This window comes from Phocoena phocoena, chromosome 15 (assembly GCF_963924675.1).
Source record: "Phocoena phocoena chromosome 15, mPhoPho1.1, whole genome shotgun sequence".
Taxonomy (NCBI): Eukaryota; Metazoa; Chordata; class Mammalia; order Artiodactyla; family Phocoenidae; genus Phocoena; species Phocoena phocoena.
Genome location: NC_089233.1, coordinates 74,449,139 through 74,475,250, shown reverse-complemented (window position 1 = coordinate 74,475,250; position 26,112 = coordinate 74,449,139). Strand labels below are relative to the sequence as shown.

Sequence of the window (26,112 nt, the reverse complement as noted above, 5' to 3'; positions counted from 1 at the left end):
CAAAGGAAACGGAAAAAAAAATATTAAAAGAGCTCAAGTTGTATAACACATCTAGAAAGCAGAGGTTCCTTACTCAAAAAGGTTCCTTACTCAGAGGTTTCTGCTCAAATCAATAAGGTTTCAACATCTGGCTATTAACATTAAGGACTCTTAATAATAGAAATTATCTACCTCTAAGACTACAAAGCCATCAAGAAACCTCTTCTCCCCCAAGAGCAATCCTCTCGGACATTGTTTATTTTTCAACCTGTACAATAGAATATTCTTATAGAAGGGTATCCAACTCTAGTACAACCACTCCCTAGCAAGGAACCATCCATACAAATAAAATGTTAACAGCAATGAAAACGAAAGGAATTTCTTTGGTTGACGAGGGATAGAGAGCCAGTGGCAAGAGCCCTGAAAGAACACAGTCCAAAAACAAATGAAAGAGGAGGAGGCCAAAGGGAAAGCTGCTTCGGGTGTGTGGCTGTTACCTGCTGGCCCTGCAGCCTCTGCTGAAGCTGCATTCTAAGTTGCTTGGGAGTGTTTGTCCGGGGTCTCACGATGTTGGCCCGAGGGTGCATTCCTTGGAGAGGAAAACCTCCCTGCTGGTTCATCTGATTCATCATCGAGTTAAAAGGTGGTGATTGTCCCGGAAGATTAAAGGCTCCTTGCATTGGAGGCCCCTGCGTCGGGTACGTCTGCCCATATAATGCTGCCTTCTGCTCCATCATTACTGCCGCTTCTTGGCCTTGGAAAGCATCCTGTTTGGACTCCAAAGCTTGTCCCTAAACATCAAACACATAAATGAACAGTAAAGTACACGTGGGAAACCAACAGAAATACAATGCTCTAAAGAAGGTGAAAAATATAAGTCAATATATGTGAACGATGACGTTGCAGAATTCCAAAAGCGAAATCAAATTTATTGTCTAAAATTCCATGAGACCAGACACCAAGCCATCTTTTAACAGCTGTGCCCTAGTGCTTACGGAGCACAGGGTCTCACGCAGGGAGACACTCAAATATTTTCTGAGCCAAATATCTACGATGTACTGAGTACCTGGAGAAATACTATTTGTTCCAGACAAGATTTCTGTACCAACATTGACCTCCCATGCCAAGTGTAAAATAAATCAATGAAAATCACTGTGATCAATGGATTCTCATGTAATCTGCACAAGAATACTTTTGAAGGTGGCAAGAGGCGAGTTTAGTAGAGACAGGCAAATCAACACCAGCCCATGTCCCCTGAGGTGTATTCACCACGTGAACAAAACCTAAAGGTGGGGCGCTTCCCTGGTGGTGCGCAGTGGTTAAGAATCCGCCTGCCAATGCAGGGCACGTGGGTTCAAGCCCTGGTCCAGGAAGATCCCAGATGCCGCAGAGCAACTAAGCCCGTGTGCTACAACTACTGAGCCTGCACTCTAGAGCCCATGCTCTGCAATGATAGAAGCCACCGCAATGAGAAGCCCGCGTATCTCAACGAAGAGTAGCCCCCACTTACTGCCAACTAAAGAAAGCCCGTGCACAGCAACGAAGACCCAATGCAGCCAAAACTAAATAAATAAATAGCCTAAAGGTGGTCAGTCATCCACTATTTGTACGTGAGAAGGAGAAAGAAGCCTATTAACTCAACAAGTATTTATTAAGTGTGTTACATGCCAGGTATCACTTCTCTATGTGCTAACGATGCATACAAAGTAATGTCCAGCAGAAAAGAAGTAAAAATAAACACTCTGAAGGAGGGGAGAGCCTGCCATGTTCAGACAAGAGCAGCCAGGCAGGTGCTGCGTCCCCTGTAACTCCTCATCCTCGGGCACAGGATGCCAAGTGTGCAGCTACACCTTCACCAAGTCTCGTCCTAAAGCACACCTCACCCCGCGGTGACCGTGACACCATTCTCTATTTCCTCCCCCATCTCGGGCCTTTCCTTGGAGGAATGTTAAGAGTTCATCCGCCCTAGGCCCTCTTCCTTCCTCTCGCCACCTTTTCTACTCGGTCTCCTCAGCCACTGGTGACAACTGCCAAGTTTCTTTCTCCAGCTCCAATGCCTCGGACTCTTAACTGTGCTCACACAGGCGCCCACTCAACATCTTTACCTGGACGTCTTGGGCATCTCAAACTTAACATGTAGAGAACAGAAGGCGTGATTATCAACAGTCCCTCCCACAAAAAAAAACCCCCGATTCTTCTCCAATCTTCCCTACATCACAATAGATGGCAACACCATTCACCCAGAGCTAAACGCCAGCAACTCCGATTCCTCAGTCTCCCTTCCCAACTGTGTGAGTGCATATGTGTGCAGACAGGGCGCAAGTCCTGTCAGCTTTTCCTCCGTGACACGTCGCATAGCCTTCCCTTCTCTTCATTCTGTTGCCATGACCCTTCCCAAGACATCTCCCTGCCATCTGTGCGTCTACTCTGTGCCATAATACCAATTCCCTACTCCAGACAGCAATCTGAGATTTCTGTTTATAAAGTAATCAGACCATAATATACTCTTTCTTGCTAACCCTGATAAAATGACAGCAAAAAGTTAAAAGGTAGTATTTATCCAAAAAAAAAGAGAATATTGAAGGCAACAAGATAAAAAATTTCAACAGGCATCTGGAAGACAGAAAGTGTAGGGAGGAGTAAGCAACTCAACACAGCAGAGAAACTAAGACCCATGTGCCTGCAGAGAAACCCCACCTGAGGACTGAGTCAATGTCTCGCATGGAGCCAAGGCAGCACTCCACTGGGGACAGCAGAAGGTCAGGGAGGGCGCCCAGACAGGGGGCTAGTTAGGAGGCTGAGTACAGACCAGGGGGAGCCCTCAGCCATCAGACTGCAATACGACTCAATGGCAACACTGGATGCCAGAAAACTATGGAAATACTCTTTCAAAATTCTAAGAGGAAATTACTTTCAACTTAGAATTTAATACACGGCAGCCAGAGGTGCAGTGGGGTGGAATAAAGACGTTTTCAAACACAGAAGGACCCCAAAATTGCAGGGACAGAGAAGTTAACAGAAATTTTGTTTCAGCAAACAAAGGAGTAAATCAAGAAAGAAAATGACTTGAGATTCAAGAAACCGAGGATCCAACACAGGAGAAGAGTGACAATTATTAATTTCTAGAGCAGGCTCACAAGGGCAGAGTTAAACAGAGGGACATGGAACTATGACAGGGAGAGGAAGAACTGAGGAATTATCTAATGTGTCTGACCACGTGAAGAAGAAGAAAAAAGTAACAGAAACTTTTAGCAGTAAGTATGTAGAAAACAAAGCAAATAAAAAGACAAGGCAATTAAACAAACAAACCCAAAACAAAAGCCTATGTAACTACACCTGGCTCAGCAATGAGCCAAAATGATGTAAATATGGCGTACCTATTTATTTAAAAACAAGGGACATAGTCACCTTGAGGGGAGAGACTACATGTGCCCACGCGTATGTAGAGGGTATGGGTGTGAGGGTGCGTACTAGAGGAAGGCGGTATAAATACGGATCCATAATTTCTTACCTAAAACTCCAAAAAATTTTCAATTCTTTAAAAAAGACTTAACAATTTTTCATTAGTGCCAAATGTATTTAACAGCAAAACCTGGCCCGAACTTGTACGAAGCAACACATAATCTCTATAATATCCCACTTAGTGTGATTATGTATTTTGCTGTAGAAGTATTAGCATGTTTGATCACAGGCTATTGCCCAAAAATTACAGTATTGCTCGAAACTCTATCAGGAGTATGTTGTAATATATGGTCCCATGCACAATTTCACCCTTCTAAGATCCAAAAATTCCTCAATTCCAAAGCATACCTGATGTCAAGGTTCTCAGATAAGGGACTACGAACGCGTAGTCAACTATCATATCTGGAAATCAATAGATACACACTGAAGTTGATAAAGAAATAGCCGCATAGTCATATTTCTTAGAAATATTACCAAAATAAAGAGGTGAGTTTCACCATCTCCCAGTGGGGCAAAGGAACTGTGGTTCTTCAGTAAGCATATTTTCCTATCGTTTTATTTTTAAATTAAAAATGGATTACTTTGCTGAAAAATAAAAATTAATTACAACAAAAAAGGAAAACTGGTCTCATCCTTACCCTGCTTACAATCCTTCCATGGCTTCCCAATACACAGAAAAAGTCCAAACTCTTAAGACGGCTTTGTAGAACCTAGCCTCCATGTACCTCCCCCAACGTCATCTCACACGGCTCCCTCTCTGTTCTCACCAACCTCAGCCACTTCCTAGAACCCGCAAGCTCTTTCCTGCCCAAGCAACTCTGAGTTAGCTGTACCTCTTCTGGATTGTTCTTTCCCTAGGCTGTTTGCCTAGCTAGCTCCTTCTCATCCTTCAGGTGTCAGCTTACATGTCATCTCTCCAGAAAAACCTTTCCTGACTATTCAAGTCAGTCCCCACTTATTCTTTATCTCATAATCCTGGTTTTGAAAACACAAACATTTTCAAACTAAAGAACAAAACTATAAACAAGCCCCCACTAAAAAGAAACTGGATGAACTTCCATGGTGGCACAGTGGTTAAGAATCCACCTGCCAATGCAGGGGACATGGGCTCAAGCCCTGGTCCAGGAAGATCCCACATGCCGTGGAGCAACTAAGCCCATGTACCGCAACTACTGAGCCTGCGCTCTAAAGCCCGCGAGCCACAACTACAGAGCCCGCATGCCACAACTACTGAAGCCCTTACGCCTAGAGCCCGTGCTCCGCAACAAGACAAACCACCTCAATGAGAGGCCCACACGCTGCAATGAAGAGTAGCCCCCACTCACCGCAACTAGAGAAAGCCTGCATGCAGCAATGAGGACCCAACGCACCCAGAAATAAATAAATTTATAAAAAAAAAAAAAAGAAACCGGGCAAACTATTTACAATATAGACAGGTTAACAGTCATCCTGCAAACATGTTTTAGAGAAACTTTTTTTTTTGGCGGTACACGGGCCCCTCACTGTTGTGGCCTCTCCCGTTGTGGAGCACAGGCTCCGGACGCGCAAGCTCAGCGGCCATGGCTCACGGGCCCAGCCGCTCCGCGGCATGTGGGATCTTCCCGGACCGGGGCACGAACCCGTGTCCCCTGCATTGGCAGGTGGAATCTCAACCACTGCGCCACCAGGGAAGCCCTAAGAGAAAATTTTTGACATCCCACCCTATCCTAAGAAAAGGTCCCTGTATTTAAAGGTCTCACAGCATCATATGCCTCTCCTCGTAACCTCTCCTTCACCATGTCTACTTCTGTGTGGTTCCTTGCCTGAGTTCTGGGAGCAGGAAATAGGTTGTTCACTATTGCTCCTCAGTCTCTAAGGAAAGACTGATTGGCATATAGAAGACAAATATTTGTTAACTGAAGTAATCAACAATCAGTAACTAAAGCATCGCTACAGATCAACAAAATAAAAACCCCATCAGAACTATTAAACTATTAAACACATCTCAATGGCCAAAAAATATAAAGTATTTTCAATCTTGCTAATGAAAGAAATACAAATTCAAACAAGAATCTTTGTTGCCCATCAGCCTGGCAAGGATTTGAAAGAATAATCATGCTCAATATTTGTCCCGTCACTTGCTCTTTCACACTCTGGGTTCTTTCATCTTCGTGGGCCGTGGCAGCAGTGCCGGTGAGGGTGATGGACTGGAGTCATCGCGCCCTGCTGTGGCAAAGCAGCTATACGACCATCTAGGAAAACTGCCTGAGAGTATGTATATAAACCTCTAAAATAAGCCCTCTGACCCAATCATCCTTTCTCTTGGATTGTAGCTCGGAAAACAGAAAAAGTGTACAAGATGTAAGTAATTCATAGAATCACAACAGAAAGTATTTAGGAACAATTAAATTTTCATCAGTAGATAACTGGTTAAATAGTGTTCAATAAGATGGATACTATTTGGCCATTAAAATTAAAGATGTATACATTAAACAAAAAAGATGACTGACGATGACTTTCATAAAGTAAAACAGGCCACAAAAGTATTTTAAAAGTCTGCTTCCTTTTTTTTTTTAATATACACACACAAGTTACTTATGATTCTTTGTGCCAAGATTATGGAGGATTTTCAACTTTTTAAAAAAATACGTACTTTTGTGATGGTCAGATTTTTATATAAGAACCGTTAACTATTTTACATGAAGACAAAGAAAACTATTTCCAGCTTAAATAAAATTCATGGGGATTTTCCTGGTGGTCCAGCGGTAGAGAATCCAGCTTCCAACGTAGGGGACGCTGGTTCGATCCCTGGTCGGTGAACTAAGATCCACATGCCGCGAGGCAACTAAGCCCACGTGCTGCAACTACTGAGCTCATACACCTCAATGAGAGAGCCGTGTGCCACAAACTACAGATCCCATGCACCCTGGAGCCCACGCGCCACAACCAGAGAGAAAATCCGCACGCCACAACTAGAGATAAGCCCACGCGCCACAACGAAGAGCCTGCACCGCCATGTCTCAACGAAGATCCCGAGTGCCGCAACTAAGACCTGACGCAGACCAAAAACAAAAAAAAATTCTAGTGGCAGTTAAAGCTTCTCGGTCTTCATGTAACCCTCACTTCCTCCCCCAGCCAGGTCAGACACGACTCCTCGGTCAGGGTCACAGGTGGCTGGTACCCCTAGGTGTACATCATCACTGCTCCGTGTTTCTCAACCACCCTTTAAAAAGTTCTGTGCAGTGTTTGCCACACTGAAATGTAATTCTTTTTATACACATTTGTCTCCCCAACAAAGCCTGAGAACCCTGAGGATCTTTCCCATTTATCATTAAACACACAGACTTACACAAGTGCCCCCAAACACACATCCTATAATGAAAAGATCCACTACAAAATGTATGTTTCAAAAAAAAAATAAAATAAAATACAGATTTGTAAATGGCATATTTTCATAAGGCTGAATAGGTAACTAGGAATAGGAGATGATGTTGTTGGGATATTCACAGATTTACCAGTGTAAACAGGTTTTGTTTAACACAAAAAAAGCTTGCCTCCTCAGAGTATACACTGGTTGTCCAGATAGTAGAAAGAGGTAATTATAAAAATGAGGATTCAACTAACATAAGCAAAAAGCAGCATTTTAAAAACTGTATAGTAGTTTTAGTGGATCATTTCTATGATTGCCTAAAATCTGACATCTTTATAAAACAGTAAGTTGCTGGAAGTTCTATCACAATTATAAAGTATATTTTCTAAATTTAATGCTGGTATCCATGAATGTAGTGCTATACATAAAGAAAAGATACACATATAGGCACTATTGTACATGGCTTCATGGATATATGCGAGCACGCATGCACGCAGACACACACACACACACCCCTCTACATCCACAGTACTGCTACCTACTTGATTTACAAGTTCAGGAATGCCGAGAGCTCTGTCAATTTCTTCCAGGCCTGTGGCATCTGTGTTGCTCAAGAGTGTGTGCAGCTGGTCCAACAATGCTCTTTCATCACTCTGGCCTTCAAGGTTAGAAGGTGGCCCAAGGAGATCATCCAGGGAACTCCTAAGAAGTGGCCTAAAAAGAGACTTAGATTCAATTTCAATGGTGCTTTTCCTCTTAAAAAAAAAAAGATCAAAGTAACCCCACATAGTATTTTTAATATGCAATAACTCAAATAATACAAGTGTAAATAATAAACAGAGTAGCAGAAAAGAACAAATGGCATCAATTTAAATTTAAGACCCACAATTTTAAACCTCACCAGGTCATCTTCGACCACCATATCTAGATTACAACTCCCAATTCCACCACCAGAATGTAATTGCTAGATGCCTTGACATTTAGAGGATAGCAGAGATTTGGGAAAGGAGATTGGAGGGATGAAGAGGGTGGTGTTTTCAAGACCCTACAAGAACAGAAGTGGCAGTAGTTAGGATATTGCAGGCTGGAGAAATCAACAAAAGAATGGGAAAAAAGGTAGAAATGCTGAACTGAGCCCAGGGTTCTACCAAAATAACTTTGTTTCATACACGGCCCACAGAACTCATGTATCGACAAGTATAATACAAACCCCGTACAAGTATAACACAAACCCCACAGCAATGCCACAGTCCTCCAACACATCACAGGGGCATGGAGCTAGACATTTATCCAGTCTCAGAAAAATTCTGTGATGAAACTATTTATTCTCTACTGGGTAGAGAAGCACTCAAGTTAACAAGCTCATGTAGTTACACTTCTGTCTACTCAACAGATCAATTCATTTTTCTTTGCTTAATTTATTGTAGAACTCAAGTCAGAGCTGACAGTGACAGGTAGCCTCTTTCATGCCAATGAGTTACTGACCAAACTTAAAAAATGAAATAGACATAACCCACAATCTTTCTTTCACAAAAATAAAAGCGTGCTATATTTCACTTTCACCTTCATCCCTGAAACGTTTTAAATAATTTTAGAAAAGAATTATCAAATCCTAAAAAATGAACTTTCCAGAAAACTGAGGCTCACCCTCTGCGGACCATTTATCTTGTCAAACTAGTGCTAATTTATCCCTCTCCTCATGGAGGAGGATTGTTACATTATGAGAGACGACCATGGCACATGGAGGCTCCCAGGTGTGACCACTCAACGGTCCCGACAGCTGAGAGATACAGTCCTGTCTCCTCCCTCTCCCATGAACGCATGCTGCCTCAGGCTCAGCCTCGCTTTTACACACAGACGGCAATGAGTACCTCAATTACAGAGGGTTTTTCTCATTCTCTTTCAGGTTTGTTCCTGTGCTCTCACCCTTTTCTAGATAATCCAATGCTTACATTTTCCACAGGGTCACGTAATAGAGCCCCACCTATTTTGAGTCCCATGAGGGCCTTGTTCCATGGACAACATGCCATCTGGCCAGGAACCAGGTTGGTTCGATGGTGCTGCTTGGCCGTAAGGACTGACCCCCATCCCCATGGGAATCTCACCGGGCCCTGGGGGAACAAAAAGAAAGGATAAATTTTCAAATAAGCCAAAGGCGAAGGTTAGCCTGAAACATCTAATGTTCTTTTCTCACGAAAGGAGCGCTTACGCATCTGAAGCGTCTGCTGCTGCGACGCCGGCCTCACGCCCGGGACGCTACTGGGCCGCAGAGGCATGGCGGGCAGCGGGCCACCCATGGCAGGCCTGGGTAAAGCAGCACTATAATCCACTCCCGGCCTCCCCATGGAGTTTGAATTCATAGGTTCCATTCGGCTGGCCTTTGAGTTCGGTAAGCCCCAGTCTCCCGAGGAAGGAGTCTGATTCACAGTCACATTTCTGTTTGGTCCACCTAAAACAGAAATTAGGTATTTTCCATGTTACAATGAAATTCTTCTTGTATCATACAGGTACAGCCATCAGACACATGAGCCTCTGTCATTCTAAAAAGCGGGCTGGCCAACTGTTGAGACATTTCTGATAGGCCGCCACAGGCATACCTTCACAGTACTGCACTTCCGAGACACTGCGTTCTTTACAAATTGAAGGTTTGTGGCAACCTTATGTTGTCGGATCATGGTTAGCATATTTTAGCAATAAAGTGTTTTTAAATTAAGGTACGTACATTTGTTTTTAGACATAACACTATTGCACACAATACAGTATAGTGTAAACCTACCTTTTATACGCACTGGGAAACCAAAGAATTAACGTGACTCGCTTTATTGTGATATTTACTTTATTGCGGTGGTCTGAAACAGAACCTGCAATACTGCTGAGGTATGCCTGTATTGCTATGTATTCATTACAGGTTAGAAAATGTCTTGCGAGACTTCCCTGGGGCACAGGTTCAATCCCCGGTAGGAGAACTAAGATCCTTCATGCCCCACAGCGTGGCCAAAAAAGAAAATGTCTTGGACTGAAAGTCTCCTTGAGAGTTTAAATCACCAAGACACAGAATAAATGAAGAATACTCATGAAAGAAACATGCTACTGCTATTCAAAATCCTGTTAATTCCAATTAAGTATTTTAAATTTGCTTTTCCCAAAAGAAATTTTTAATCATTAATATTCATTAGAAATAACGTATCAGGGACTTCCCTGGTGGCGCAGTCGTTGGGAATCCTCCTGCCAACGCAGGGGACACGGGTTCAAGCCCTGGTCCGGGAAGATCCCACATGCCACGGAGCAACTAAGCCCATGTGCCACAACTACTGAGCCTGCGCTCTAGAGCCCGGGAGCCACCAACTACTGAGTCCACGTGCCACAACTACTGAAGCCCACGCGCCTAGAGCCCGTGCTCCGCAACAAGAGAAGCCACAGCAATAAGAAGCCCGTGCACCGCAAAGAAGAGTAGCCCCCGCCCGCTGCAACTAGAGAAAGCCCACGCACAGCAATGAAGACCCAAGGCAGCCAAAAATAAATAAAATTTAAAATAAAATTAAAAGAAATAACATACCCATGTTTGAGCCATAATTTTCCTGACTATCCATCATTCTTGGATTGCCACCCAACATGGGTTGCTTTGGTACCATGGGGAAAGCACCAATATTCTTTACTGGAGGGCTTGAGCCAACGGAAACAGGGCTGTCTAGAGACACTGCTCGGTTATATGGAGGACGAACAGACTGCACAGACTGCGGACTCCTCAAACCTGTTAAAAAACATAAAAGCACAATACATAAATATCCCCCGATGATTCAGTACATAAATAATCAAGTAAAAGACATAAATACCACCCACCCAAGAATGTCTTTCTTACCAAAATAAACACTGTCTTCTTTTACAAAATAAATAAGCCCCCCAAAGAAACAAAGAAAAAAGAAGCCTTGTATTCCAAATAAAGTAAAAAACAAGAGTCTCGGTGTTGGCTGAAGTATTAGGCACTGTTCTCTAGCCTGATATGGTCATTCATATTCTGCTTCACTTAATAGTAAAAATTTTACCAATGTTTCAAACTCCTGGAAGTTCTTTAACATGCATATTTAAAGTTTAAAATTTTACAACTAAATGTAACCAGATAAGTTGCCTTCTAATCAACCAAGGAGTAAAACAAAATTTCCTCCTAACCTTTTTCTTTTTGTTTTTTCTAACCTATTTGATTGATCTAACTTTCCATTTCAGTTTCGGAAATAATGCCACTAAAAATGAATAACCACCTTTCCAGATAATTGTGGATTATTCTTTTTCAATTGATACATATAATATATCCTTGTTAAACTGATGAATCAAGAAACACTCAGCTATAGGTGTTGGGTAAGAACCAGCAAACACCAAAGTTAATGTCAAAGGACAGGTTTTGATTTGCTTTTTAATCCAATTCTCTGTGCCTAAGACAAATAAAGGTACTAGTAGGTACAGAGTACCTACTACTCACCTGCAGCAACCAGAGAAGAACATTTTCCTATAAGCCCTGTGATTACTGGCATCATATTAGTTAGAAATGGGAAACTGTCCAAAAAGCTTTTAAAATCACCTACATTATAAATGAGTAAAAGAAACTAAGGTGTAGTACACATTTTAAAGTTGGATCCTAGTTTTAATTAAGAGTACATACAGGTGTGCAGAAAAGTTCAAAGGCAGCAAAAATAAAATCCAGTTCTTTCTTACCCAGAGAATTAGTTCCTTGAAACATCTGTTGCTTCGTTACCAGATTACTACCATTTGTGGATATGGAATTACTGTAGAAGTCAGAATTAGTCAGATCACCAAGAATAGCATCTAGATTATCCAAGTCTCCAGATCCCTGAAAATAATTTTTTTAAATTAACCCGTGTACATTACTAGATACATAGGTATAAAACATACTCATCAGAGGAAAAGAGATGAAATGGGAACAAGTAAAACACAATAGTTACCTGAAATGGTAACACCCAACTTAGAGGCTAGCTAGCTGATTATGACCCCTATCCCTACACTACTTCCTTGAAAGTAAAAACAGTTGAAAATTCTGGGATAAATCCGTGGGTTTGGAGGTGCTTTCAAAGGGGCATTTTTTAATTTACCCTGTATGTTTAATTCTCAAACTGCAGGATATTTTCCAGCAAACATTAGTCAGAATCATGAGCTGACAGAGATGTTTGCCTCTACACACACTTCTGGAAACATGTATGATTAATAAAAATCAAAAAAAATTTTTTAATAATAATAGTAAAAAAATAAGCTGATGTTCAACAAGATATTCATAGCTATGCTTTAAAAAGGGCTTTTGGTCAATGCATTTGGGAAACACGTTTAAACGAAGTTAAGCACACACCCTAACAACAGGACTTCTCCAAGACTTTCTCTTCGCAGGCGCACATTAACGTCTTCCAGAACAGTGTTCCTCAAGAGGAGTCTGAGAAGCGCTTGTATAGAATGTGATCATGTATACGAAACTTGATCTTAGGTAAAAATCAAAATTCTGTTGCCCGATACAAGAGGTTTTTCCCATTTCTACCATACACTTAATGACCCAATGTGCTCATTCCAATAATAAAAACTTCCATGAAAGATTTCAAATTGCCTACTAATGAGGTACAGTCACATTTGAAAGCATACATATCTGATTATTTCTACACTGCATCATAATACACTTTACTGGTGCTCAGAAGAGCTACCGAAAAAGTGACAGCTCCAGATTAACTTCCATTAAATAAACCTAAAACAGAAGGTAAGAATTTGTGCATAACACGTTGTCTTTCTAACACAGAAATGCAATGCTGAAATACAATGCCTAAGCTAGAACATACAGAAGACAAGTTACCTCTTCATTTGTTTCTGTCTTAATTTTGGCGTCCTTCCCTTGACTTGAGCTCGGGATGGTGGAGCTGCTGCAGTGGCTCACTTTACTGTCTACGCCGCCTTCCGCTTTGGGCTGTAGTTCTTTGGAGAGCGTGTCACTAGGATCATCCCTGTCCAGCAGGTACCTGAGCAGAGCATTATTTTCCTTTCTCTTAGGGCTTAGTTGCTCCTGCTTGACGTTTCCTTCTACACAAGACGTTGTACTGCTAGTGTCTTTCCCAGTGGCTTCGGCGGTAATCTTGGCTACCTCAGCCGGTGAATTCCCATTCTGCAGCAACTTGTGCAAAATCCGGTGCTTCTCTTGCAGCAGTGACCCGTGCATATTGGATGTGGAGGACACTCCTCCAGACGTCGAAGAGGAGACCCCAGAGGGGCTGGTGACACTAATGGAAGAGTCTTTACAACTTGAATCCAGGGGCGAGTTGGTCAAGGAGGAATGACCCCGGTCCTCAGAAGAACAGGTAAGTAACTGCAGTAATTTTTTGTGACCTTTGCTTTCCAGAGGACCCCGCTGATTCTCTGGCCCTTCTGCACTGCTCTCCTTACTTTCCTTGTCATTGAGGTGATCTCTGCTATTTGACTGACACATTGAACTCTCCACTGGATTCTGGTCACAATACAAGCCTAAGGGACTCTTGGAATCTTGACTGTTCACTTTACTTGGTTGACTTACATTCATATTGGGAGAGTTATCCAATTTGGGACCTGGTGAAGACAGAGTAGATAAAAGAGAAGTCCCTACTCCCTCACTGATAGCTTGAAGGGCACTGAGAGAGCTGCTAGAAAAGCTGTGACTCCCAGTATTGCCAGAAGATCCCATGGGAGAGTGCACACCTGGATTTGGAGAGAAGTCAGGAAAAGAATTAGACTATCAGATGCTATAACAAAACACTACTTAACACTTCAAAGTTTGTTTTAAAATGAATTAACTTTACAAGAATTACAGTGGTATGGATAGAAAAGAATTACTGAAAAAGAAAAAAATAAAGAAAAGGAAATGTAACACAAATACCTGCAACAGGAGAAAACTGATGTGAGGCCATCTTTGGACTCCCACGATTACGCGGAGAAATCATAATATTCTGCTGGCTGGAGCCAAGACCAGGACTCCCATGTGGAGGGCTACTCATGTTGAGACCATAGTTGTTGTTCTGGTAGGAAGATGGTGACTGCATGCCTGGCCCAGGGTTCACTGAAGCTATGCTACCGGAAGGCCCATACCTGGCTCCACTCATCTGCCCCGTGGCGCCGGGCTCAGCCACACCGTAGGTCCTGCTGCCCAGCACCTGCAGGCCGGGGCTTGGCGACACGTTCATGCTGCCTACCGAACCGCTGCATCCAGCTGCTGGAGGTCTAAGGCCTTGTCCAACAGGATTCGGGTTTGGTCTATACCCATTCTGTTCCCTGCAAAGAAACAGAACGATGTTTTACTAAAAAATTACAGGCATGCGTTAAAAGCCTGCATCAGATTTTTTTTTTTTTAAGGATGAAGTGAGTGTCCCAGAAACTTAACTTCTTAGGCGCCATTCCAATGCCTAGTGACAATAACAATCTAGACACTGATCAGTTATTAATCTAATAACATACTTTTAATAAGCCACAGAATCTAAATGAGTGACACCATCAGAGCGCCACGAAGGGCCCAAAGCTACGTTAGCTGGAATCTCAGTGGGGCTTTACAAGAGTTCTCATATACCAAGGGGTTAACCTGGAGGCGCCTGCAAATTACTCAAGGTAATTAATGGGTGAATATCCTGCTCCTTCCTGCGCTGCTCGTTTACCGTTAGCAACAGCAACAGTAACTATTTCTTCTTGAAGTCTACCTTCAAATTTTAAATTCAATCCCTAAAAGCACTGTAATATATCATTAGAAATGAAAGGTAACAGAGGTAGTCAGATTTTATGTATTCTTTTATCCACTAGCCTTCCCATCCTCCAGCTTTCCCAGGAATGAATGAATGAACAAATCCTCATTTACACATGAAAATATAACCTTAAAGAAAACATACTTTAGGACTCTAAGTGCACTTCAGCAAACCCAACCACTGCCTGCTTTTCTTCTTAATTTTTCTTCTCCCTTTTTACACTGATAATAAAGCATCTCGAGAACACTTCTGCATTTAATGAGAATACAAAGTAATCTATCATTACCTCTGAAGAAAGTGGGTTGAGACAAAGCCGTGACGATCATTTGTCACAGGATTTCGGAAGAGTTTGCTTTTTGTCTGTGCAGTCACTACAGTGCCATCAGCCAATGAGAATCGATACACTGGGGTTTCTGCATGGCCATGGATATAAGCTTTTGGAGAAAATATCCCATTACTAGTAACTACAACTGGCAAAACAAATGCAAACAGGAGAAAACAGAAAGGAAATATACAAATCCAACATTTTCAAAATCCAGTGAAAGACTGGACCCCACCAAAATTAGGCTAACATAAGAATGCTCAAGAATCATCTTCCTACACCACACAGACAAAAACAACTATGGTCATGTATATACTTATTGCTCCATAGCACATCAAACACAATGACAAACAAGATCCAGAATTAACCTCCAAATTCTTTACCTTCTTGATAGTGACGTTTCTGGGACCATGACTGCCCATCATTAAGACTAAAAAATCTCTGGATACACCTTCGGATTATATCTTCAAAACCAGGCCTCATGGAAGACCTCAGTGAATTTGTATCTATGTTGACAACTTTTCCTATTAAACAGAAAATTGCCACTGTGTTTAATTTCATCATTGTGCATTATCAACTGCACTGATTTTAATTCTTTACTCTCATGGGCAAAAAAAGGGCAGACCAAAACTAAAATTCATGTTGATGTCAAGAATTACTCCCAGTAATTCCCATTAAATTACCCGTCTTTTTGAAGTGCACTTCTTTATGAAAAATGGATTTGAAGTTACAGAAAAGAAATACTGGCTTCTGATTTGAAATGCTATTTGGAGAGAAAGCCAGGTGCATCTACATTTTTTTTGTGTGTGTGGTAAACGGGCCTCTCACTGCTGTGGCCTTTCCCGTTGCAGAGCACAGGCTCCGGACGCGCAGGCTCAGCGGCCATGGCTCACGGGCCCAGCCGCTCCACGGCATGTGGGATCTTCCCGGATCGGGGCACGAACCCGTGTCCCCTGCATCAGCAGGCGGACTCTCAACCACTGCGCCACCAGGGAAGCCCGCGTCTACATTTTTTTGTGTGTTTATATGAGGGATTTTAAGTGTCAAACACATCCAACTTAAATGCCCAAGGTTTCGCTGAATCTCTCCTAGGGTTGTATAAGAAACATAAGGGACTTCCCTGGTGGCACAGTGGTTAAGAATGCACCTGCCAATGCAGGGGACACGGGTTCGAGTCCTGGTCCTGGAAGATCCCACATGCCGTGGAGCAACTAAGCCCATGTGCCACAACTAGTGAGCCTGAGCTCTAAAGCCAGCGAGCCACAACTACTGAGCCCACGTGCCACAACTACTGAAGCCTACGTGCCTAGAGCCCATGCTCCACAACAAGAGAAACCACCGCAATGAGAAGCCCATGCACCACAAGGAAGAGTAGCCCCCGCTCGCCGCAACTAGAGAAAGCCCCTGCACAGCAATGAAGACCCAATGCAGCCAAAAATAAATAAAATAAAAAATTAAATTAAATTAAATTTTAAAAAATATTATTATAAGAAACATAGGAAATAATCCATGCAAAGTATTCGCTACAGTGTAGGCACTTAAATGATAGTGCAGGCTGCAGAAAAGTTAACTTTTATAAAAATTTTCAAAATGAACAAAACATACACACACGCACAGTTTTTACCTGAAAGATCATGTCTAGTAATAAAGCTCTCAGGATTTGATGGAAATGCTCTTTCTCCTGTGGTAATGCGGCGTGCCACACAGATCATACAGGATTGCAAATCTGCAATAGAAAATTTAACCAGGTAAGGATTATACTTAACCTTTGGATGTGTCTATTCAATAGGCAAGTAAGAACATGGAATTCAGTAGGAAGAATTACAATGGAAATTACAAAACTACAAGTTTGGCTGCTATTGTTTGATAATCACCACAAGCATGTGATGACTCTCACCTTCTCCTTCCTCCATCATAGCACGTGGCTGGGACAGGGCAAAGCACTGCATCGTTTCATATTTCTGGCGCATTTCAGGACTAGTGTTTATGTCTTCCAGAACGTCGTGTGGTATTTTCATCAACATACGGCAATTAAATGTATGGCTTTTTTGTCGCTGGGTCTCATTTGTCCAGGTAACTCCATTAACTTTAGAAAACAAATTGAAAGGAGATTTTTAAAAGCTGGCAATTCAGTCCATGACTATCATCAAATATTTAAGCTATAAATCAACCATACTCCAATTAAAAAAAAAAGAAGAATTTAAGCTATACATATTTTCTCATTATACATCTTCCATAGTAATTTCTACAATAACATTTCAAAGTGGCAATATATAAAACACTGGAATAATTTCAATTCAAATTCAACAGGTATCTCACTTCTATTTTGTAACTCACTGTATATCTTAGACCCATGAAATGTATACCAAACTCTAAATTCGTATTTGAAATTTTGCTATCTACCACTTGCCCTGTTCTACATAAATCATCACTTGGCTTTCTAAAAGGTATATTCAATTTTCTAAGAAATGATCAAGAAAAAGAAATTTTTTTAACTTACTTAGAAAATACAGGGACTTCCCTGGTGGTCTGGGGCTAAGACTCTGTGCTCCCAATGCAGGGGGCCCAGGTTCGATCCCTGGTCAGTGAACTAGATCCCACATGCCACAACTAAAGATCCCCCATGCCACAACGAAGATCCCGCATGCGGCAACAAAGATCCCGCGTGCCGCGACTAAGATCCAGCACGGCCAAATAAATAAATAAATATTTTTTTAAAAAAGGAAGATACACATTAAAAGCCTACCTGTAGATTTCGGTAAGTTTTTAAGAAAATCCTTTCTGTCTTCTTCATGCAAAATATTGTAGACACTTGTGTTAACCAGGTCCTCTTGCTTATATTGCAGGTACTGGGTGACATTTTCTGACACAAACACAATGTTTCCTTCACGATTCACCACAAACAGGAAGCCATCCAATGCCTGAAGCAGGATATGTTGTAATATTGGCTATTATGGACTGAACTGTATCCCTTCCCCCACCAAAATTCGTATGTTGAAGCCTTAAACCTCAATGTGACTGTATTTGGAGATAGGGCCTTTCAGGAGGTAATTAAGGTTAAATGAGGTCCATAAGGGTAGCTCTAATCCAATAGGACTGGTGTTCTTATGAGAAGAGAGACAGATACCAGAAATGCACACCCACAGAGAAAAGGTCACGTGAAGACACAAGAAGGCAGCCATCTACAAGCCAAGGAGAGAGGTAGGTCTCAGGAGAAACCAAGCCTGCCAACACCTTGATCTTGGACTTCCACCCTCCAGAACTGTTGTTTAAGCCACACAGTCTGTGGTATTTTGTTATGGCAGCCTTAGCAGACTAAGACACCAGCCATAGTACTAAATAGAATTTGAAAAAAACTGTTGATTTAACAACTGTGAGCCATCATTTCTATTAACATTAGCACCATCAATACAGGGCTGTATGAAAAAGACAATTTGAAAAGATGACAGTAAAGACAAAATCTGAATTATAACATCTAATCTAATTTTTGAAGAATTACTTCTTCAAAGGAGTTTTTAAAAGTGTGAAAAATCATCCTTAGTGCTTCCCATTTTTTCCATTTGTTACCAAGTCAAGCTACAGGAACTATACCACTCCTTAGTGAGAATTTACAAAGAGGAACTGAACTGATCAACTAAAAAGTAGCTGGAACAAACTAATTGAACAAAAACAGTTGATAAGTGAACCTGAATAAAGGGCTTCAGGTCATGACTTAAAAAGAAACATTCTGTAAGTGCTATAGCTTAACTCAATCTACTGAAGACAACTACTTACAAAAAACACGTATTTTAAGTCTTAAAACTTCCTCAAAAATATAAAACTGTAGTGTGCCATACTATCAATTATGCAAAAATACACAAAAAGGTCTGAGCTAAAATATGCCCAAATGCATTTTTATTGCAGGGGGCAGGGCACCACAGGACCTCATGAGTTATGTATATTTTAAATATATGAGCATTTTTTATCATCATATTCAGAATACTGAGTTGTACTCATGAAAAGAAACATTTTCTTTTTCCTCTCATATCCTAGCCAAAATTTTTTCTTTCTTTCTTTTTAAATCAACTCAGCTTATCGTATAGCTAAAACCTTGTACTTGCCTGAAGTAAAAGTGGTCCTAAGGAGTCTTTATCAATAACTCCTTGTCCTGTGGAAGATACATCAGCTTTCTGAACATCATCATCACTGGAAATAGCTTTTCCTAAAAAGACATAAGGCAATACTACAAATAGCATATATATCAGTTATAGATTAAATCCACCTTCAAATTGTTCCCCGAACAGACACAAAGAGACATGCACACAGATGTGCATAAGAACATACACATTTCCTGATAAGAAAATGATGCTACAGTTTTTAAAGGTTAAAATTAAACTTCCGAGTCACCCAGCAGGACAGAAGATACTCTAAATTTTCTTTCCCTACTAAATGTACTATCCCATTGCTTCCTGAAAGGGACCTAACAAGTGACAGGGTGAGCAACACTGGCCTTCTTCCAATCCTGGTGACTGTTTCCTAAAGAGCAAAGCTGGTCAACTCATCTGTCCATCTAGCCCCACAGAGGACAGCCCTCAAGGAGCAGCAGTTCCCACCTAAGCAACAGGTAGCAAAAGGCAAATGTGAACACAGTTAACAAGTTCCTTCTAAAAGACTTGAGTGTTTTCTTACTTTGTATTACCTTGCTCTTTTATTTGACGTATCTGTCTTACTGTTTCCTTTAAAATTGCACATTTATCTGGTTTGACATTGAAGTTGTCAATATCACTAAGATTAGCAGATATCAGTTCAGCCAATTCTTCAATATATTTACTCTCCTGCTCCCGTCTCCACTTTTCACCACTGCAGGTAAGACTGGGGGAGGGGGGGGGAAAGGCCATAAATATACCTATCACAAAAGAGCTATGAGCAGAATCAGTACCTACACAACACCATTACACTCATATATAAACAAACTAAATTCAGCCCATAAAGACTACCAAAACATTGTCTTGGAGACCTAGTACAATACAGTTGAAATTCATTCAAACCTAAATTCAAATCCACCTGTTGTTAGCCTAGTGGCCTTAGGCATTAGTCTCATTTCATCATCTGGAAAATGGGGATAAATAGTCTTTACCACGAAGAGACAATAAAATTAATAATAAAAACAGTAATAGCTCCTTATTAATTATGAGGTTTTATGAATTATAGGTTTTTTTATTTTGCAACCATCACAGTGAAATTCAAGTGATATTGACCTTGGCAAACACTAAAAAAGCTATAAAGTATCACTGCATAAAATAGAATATTTTATTTCTATTTTTTAAACTTCTAACTTCATTCAGGAAAAGAATGATGAAACCCCACAATTGCCAAAATATCAACTTATAACGTGTTATTAAAGGATACTAAAGATTCTTACTTGTAATAATCTTGTCGAGCTACTCCTAACTCTTATGTCCTCTATTGAGAAATGCTTCTTACAATATCACACAGTTAGTATAATATTCTCATTTCTATCTGAATCAGCCATAAAGCCTCTATTATAACATAAGAATGTCCCCATCTCATCACTGTACCACTGTACTTACTACAAAGCAAAATCATATTATTTAAACAAAGACAAAAAACAAACAAACAAATCTAACCAGAAAATGCAAATAAAGAAAGCTGAAATGGTATCTTCAAAACAAGTACAGGCGGGGGAGGCGCCCTCGGTGAAGTATCAGGAAATAAAACTGCTTACCCTTGTCCTGGAGTATCACATGGCAACTTGCGTTTTCGTGAGTCAGGGGCCAGCGGATCCAAGGAGTTTTCTCCTAATCCGCTCATCTTGAATATACATCAGCAGCTAAGAAAGAATAATAAGATACAAACATTATAAAATATCCATGACTCTCATAAAGGTGTCATATGCTTGAATGGCTGCATGTTGTAATTCAGAACTGCTTTCCCTAAATGGTTAGATAATTCTCAAAATTCTTTATAGTACACAACTGTTCTGAAAACCTCAAGAGTTCATATTCCAGTTTAATTATGCAGAATGTCCATCCAACCCCAGGACAAATGTTTCTCAAGACTGAGTAAAAATGCGTATATTTACCAAACGTAAGGTAGTTAGCTAGCGGGAAGCAGCCGCATAGCACAGGGAGATCTGCTCGGTGCTTTGTGACCGCCTTGGGGGGTGGGATAGGGAGGGTGGGAGGGAGGGAGACGCAAGAGGGAAGAGATATGGGAACATATGCATATGTATAACTGATTCACTTTGTTATAAAGCAGAAACTAATACACCATTGTAAAGCAATTATATTCCAATAAAGATGTAAAAAAATGCGTATATTGAATACCTCACAAAGAACAAGGCATCTTCTGCATAGTTAATAAGAAAAAGAGACTGTCAACTCTCCAACTGATAAAATCCTAAATTTTACTTATACACAAATAAGATCTTATCTTGTCAATTGGTAAGAAGTCTTCAAATGATAAATACCTAAATTATTTTCAGGCTATTTTCAAGGTAGAACATTTTTTCCTTAGACCATTTCTTTAGTATTTATCATCCAATGTGTTTTTCTTCTGCTACTTCAAAATAAACTGAGATTGTGTAAATAACATGTAAACTCCATACATTCTGCTTACAAATTAGATGTACAACAATAAAACTCCAGGTGGGAGGATTCTGAGAAGATCCACAGAACAACAATTATTTTAACATTAACTGATGGAAATATAATATGCCTTAGTTAAAGTTGCACTGATAAAATAAATGTAGGCTATTGTTGAAAAAAGCAGATTTTAATATTCAGTGGCTCATAATTTTAAGACATCTACTAAGCCTTCACCTAACAAGAATTTTATTTGTCCTAAACTCTTGTTTACGAAGACAATCACTGCTATAAAGAATTGCAAGTCCAAAAAAAAAAAGAACTGCAAGTCAACGGAGAAGTTCAAATACTCCAAAATACTTTTTCTTCATTTGTTAAAATGCATCTTGCATTCCATCTAGTCTGAGACATACATGGAAGGACATACATTTCCACTAGGTGGCACAATACTGCCAGGATGAGAGACAAATAGAAATGCAAAATTTTACACAAGATCCTCATCAAACTTAAAATATGTAGCTTTAAAAAACCAAAATGGGAAGTTTTAGATTACATTATCATCTTTCAGGTGTTCTAAGTATGAATTAAACACCAACGATATTTATTCTACCAATAATTTTGATAGTAAAATGTAAAGGCTGAAAAGCTGATACGTTTTAAGAACTTGGTGTGGTTTTTTTCTCACAACGTAAGTTAAAATAAAAGAGAAACGAACTTAAAATAACTTTCACTAATGTGGCTTGCTTATTTATTTACTTGTTTATTTATTTATTTTTGGCTGTGTTGGGTCTTCACTGCTGTGCACAGGCTTTCTCTGGTTGCGACGAGCAGGGGCTACTCTTCGTTGCGGTGCACCATCGTCTCACTGCAGTGGCTTCTCTTGTTGCAGAGCACAGGCTCTAGGCGCATGGGCCTCGGCAGTTGTGGCTCGCAGGCTCTAGAGCGCAGGCTCAGCAGCTGTGGCGCACGGGCTTAGTTGCTCCGCAGCATGTGGGATCTTCCCAGACCAGGGCCGGAACCCGTGTCCCCTGCATTGGCAGGCGGATTCTTAACCACTGCACCATCAAGGAAGCCCCCACTAATGTGGCTTAATGTCATGATTTTAAAGTGTAACCACAGGGGCTTCCCTGGTGGCACAGTGGATAAGACTCTGCGCTCCCAATGCAGGGGGCCCAGGTTCGATCCCTGGTCAGGGAACTAAATCCCACATGTGTGCTACAACTAAGAGTTTGCATGCCACAACTAAGGAGCCAGTGTGCCACAACTAAGGAGCCAGCGTGCCACAACTAAGGAGCCCATGTGCTGTAACCAAGGAGCCCTGGAGCTGCAACTAAGGAGCCTCCCTGCCACAACTCTAAGGAGCCCGCCTGCCACAACTAAGACCCGATGCAGCCAAATAAATTTTTTAAAATAAAATTTAAAAATAAAGTGTAACCAGATCCCACAATGCCACAATACTATATTCTTCAAAAATGACAATGTCATAAAAGACAAAGTCTTTAAGTATTCCAGATTAAAGGAAGCTAAAGAGAAATGACAATTAAATGCAATATTTGATCCTATACTGGATCCTGTACTAGAGGGGGAAAATGCTATAAACGACACTATTGGATCAACTAACAAAATTTAGAATATGGACAATAGATAAAGTATTTTACCAATGTTAAATTTACTGAAGTTTATTTCTGTACTGTGGTTATTTAAGAGACTATCCCTATTCTTAGTATTTAGGACAAAAAAGCCATTATGTACACAAAGGACCCTCCAATGTTTGGGCGGGGGGGATTACATACAAGTAAGTGAGTGAGTGAGTAACAGGAGAAGAGGAGGGGAAGGGAAGAAGAGAAAAGAAAGGAGGCCAGCAAATTGTTGACACTGGTTGAATCTCAGCTGGGCAGAAATTTTAAAATTCTTTGTACTATTCTTTCTCTTGCAACTTTGCGTTAACTTTAAAATTATTTCCAAATAAAGTTAAAAGTATGTTCATCTTTTCTGATCCACCATCTGCGGTGGCACCACCGCCAATATGCAGATTTTCGTGAAGACCCTGACGGGGAAGACCATCACTCTCGAGGTCGAACCCTCGGATACAACAGAAAACATAAAGGCCAAGATCCAGGACAAGGAAGTAATTCCTCCTGACCAGCAAAGACTGATCTTTGCTGGCAAGCAGCTGGAAGATGGATGTACTTTGTCTGACCACAACATTCGAAAAGAGTCCACTCTTCATCTTGTGTTGAGACTTCGTGGTGGTGATAAGGAAGAAGTCTTACAACACTCCCAAGAGTAAGCATAAGAGAAAGAAGGTTAAGCTGGCTGTCCTGAAACACTATAAGGTGGATGAGAATGGCAAAATCGGTCACCTTCGTCGGGAGTGCCCTTCAGATGAATGTGGTGCTGGAGTTTTTATGGCCAGCCACTTTGACAGACATTATTGTGAAAAATGTTGTCTGACCTATTGTTTCAACAAACCAGAAGACAAGTGATTGTATATTGGTTAATAAAAGACATGAACTAATGAACTAACGTTAAATGCTGAGTTTTATTCCGGTGATTTTAAAAGTGGGTTTTAAGCATCAAATTAATCGCACTATTTTCTTAGGTAACCTGTACTTGGCAGAATTATGTTGTATTTGATACCAGCTGTCTAGATACAGGCCAGTTTCTTTGTACCTCAGCAGTATTGACATTTTTGATAATTCTTGGTTGTAGGGTCTTTCCTGTGTATCATAGGGTGACGAACAGCATCCCTGGTCTGTACCCACTCGCTGCCAGTAGCACACCACCCCTCCCCACAACCAAAAGTATCCAGACATTGCCAAATGACCCCTGGGGGTGGGAAGGAACCTCCCCCACCCCCAGATTGAGAAACATTGGTCTGTGTGAATTGGTATTATAACCTTGCCTAAAAAGAAGCTACAACATATTGACACTTGTTTCCTACAAAGGAAGTTTAATGGCAGCAGAGCTCTCAAGTTACCACTTAAAAAATTCATCTGCATATGGCTGGTTCACTTTGTTGTACAATATAAAGTAACACAGTATTGTGAAGCAATTATACTCCAATAAAGATCTATTTTAAAAAAAGTATGTTCAGTTTTGATTTCCAATTTTCATGTTTAAAAAGAAAAAGTGATTCCTTAAGAACAGAAATAGAACATCGTAAAGCAACTATACTCCAATAAAAATTAGTTTAAAAAAAACAGAAATAGAGTAGTCACGACTCAATACAATTAGTTTTATATTTGTTTCATTCAAAGGTTATTTTTAAATTGAGTGGCCAACCATCCAGTGAGTAATAGCATTTTATTTTAAAAATATAATTTACTCCACATTCTAGATACTATTTCCTTACTTTGACGTTAAACATAAGCTGAATCCTCAAAACTGAGTAATGAACTCTTTAGTGGATAACAGCATTTAATTTGAAAGACATAATTTATTCTATGTTCTCAGCATTATTCCCTTACCTTGCTGTTACACATAAGCTGAATCTCCAGTACAGTTTAAGGTGCCTAGCATATAAGAGGTGATCAATAAGCATGCCTTGAAAAGTACTGAGTAAATGGAACATTCAACTTATCAAGTCATATTTTATAAAACAGATTTTCCTCCATTCTGATTTCTATAGAAGTTCAAAGGTTACTTTAAACTTTTAAAATTTTTACTGCTATGGTTGATATAGGATGTCACTGAAATGAATTTTAGAGACGTAAATTACATCAATAGAGAATCAAAACCATGACAATCTTAGTGTGAAAAAAAATAATCACAATTATCATGTAAACCAGAAGTGCATACATGTCATTCATGTTAAGTCAATGTTTATGTGCATATAAGAGAAACCTAAACATGTCTACCTATGTCCAAATACACATGTGGCCCCTTCTCTTGATGTGGCAGAACAACAAGCTATAATGTGCACATGACTGTGCAGTCTACATGCTACCAAGTTTACTGTTTCACAGAGTCCAATGATCTCTAGTAACAGAGGTAATTATCCAGAAATGTACCAATGCAAGATCCTAATTTAAAACCACAGTAGTGGGACTTCCCTGGTAGGTCCACTGGGTAAGAATCCACGCTCCCAATGCAGGGGGCCCGGGTTCGATCCCTGGTCGGGGAACTAGATCCCACACGCATGCTGCAACTACGAGTTCGCATGCTGCAACTAAAGATCCCGTGTGCCACAACTAAGACCCGGCACGGCCAAAATAAATAAATAAATACATATTTAAAAAATAGAAAAATAAAAAGTAAAACCACGGTAGTGGTGTTTACTCAAAATAACTAAGATATAAAATAATTTTCACATTCTATTTTTTTAGGAACAGGCTTGACAGATTTTTCTAGTTCTTAGATAGGGACAAACCTTGGTACTACAATCACTGTACCATGCCTAAAAAACCACATGATGTCCAAGTCTGAATGACAAAATACTGTATAACAAAAAAATCAAAGTAGAATAAATACATCCTTTAAATTTCATTTGGCTGAAGAAAATGTTCAACATTAGAAATAATAAACAGAAGCATTTCCCACACCCCCCAAAAAATAGTTTCAGCATATACAATAATAATTCCTGAGCACAGATGACTATGACAAATTCTTTATGTACAGTTTTCTATTTATTTTGCATCAATATCAGTTATGAACATAAAAAAGTATAAA

The 26,112-nt window shown here is 40.4% G+C and overlaps 1 protein-coding gene and 1 pseudogene across 1 annotated transcript in view; one reads left to right on the top strand and one right to left on the bottom strand.

Annotated features, from left to right (window-relative positions):
- The window catches only part of NCOA3 (nuclear receptor coactivator 3), a 55,603-nt gene that overhangs the window by 5,165 nt on the left and 24,326 nt on the right, over positions 1-26,112 (bottom strand). The window contains exons 2-17 of the mRNA XM_065893612.1: positions 20,583-20,687; positions 19,536-19,708; positions 18,958-19,004; positions 17,604-17,778; positions 16,755-16,943; positions 16,482-16,583; positions 15,241-15,381; positions 14,822-14,969; positions 13,683-14,074; positions 12,633-13,504; positions 11,498-11,633; positions 10,347-10,541; positions 9,000-9,239; positions 8,775-8,901; positions 7,333-7,504; positions 477-770 (exon numbers count right to left, since the gene is read on the bottom strand). Coding sequence (XP_065749684.1) covers positions 477-770; positions 7,333-7,504; positions 8,775-8,901; positions 9,000-9,239; positions 10,347-10,541; positions 11,498-11,633; positions 12,633-13,504; positions 13,683-14,074; positions 14,822-14,969; positions 15,241-15,381; positions 16,482-16,583; positions 16,755-16,943; positions 17,604-17,778; positions 18,958-19,004; positions 19,536-19,708; positions 20,583-20,668 — 3,489 coding nt within the window. The 5' untranslated portion in view covers positions 20,669-20,687. The remainder of the gene's footprint in view (positions 1-476; positions 771-7,332; positions 7,505-8,774; positions 8,902-8,999; positions 9,240-10,346; positions 10,542-11,497; positions 11,634-12,632; positions 13,505-13,682; positions 14,075-14,821; positions 14,970-15,240; positions 15,382-16,481; positions 16,584-16,754; positions 16,944-17,603; positions 17,779-18,957; positions 19,005-19,535; positions 19,709-20,582; positions 20,688-26,112) is intronic.
- LOC136134928 (ubiquitin-ribosomal protein eS31 fusion protein-like) lies at positions 23,468-23,927 on the top strand (annotated as a pseudogene).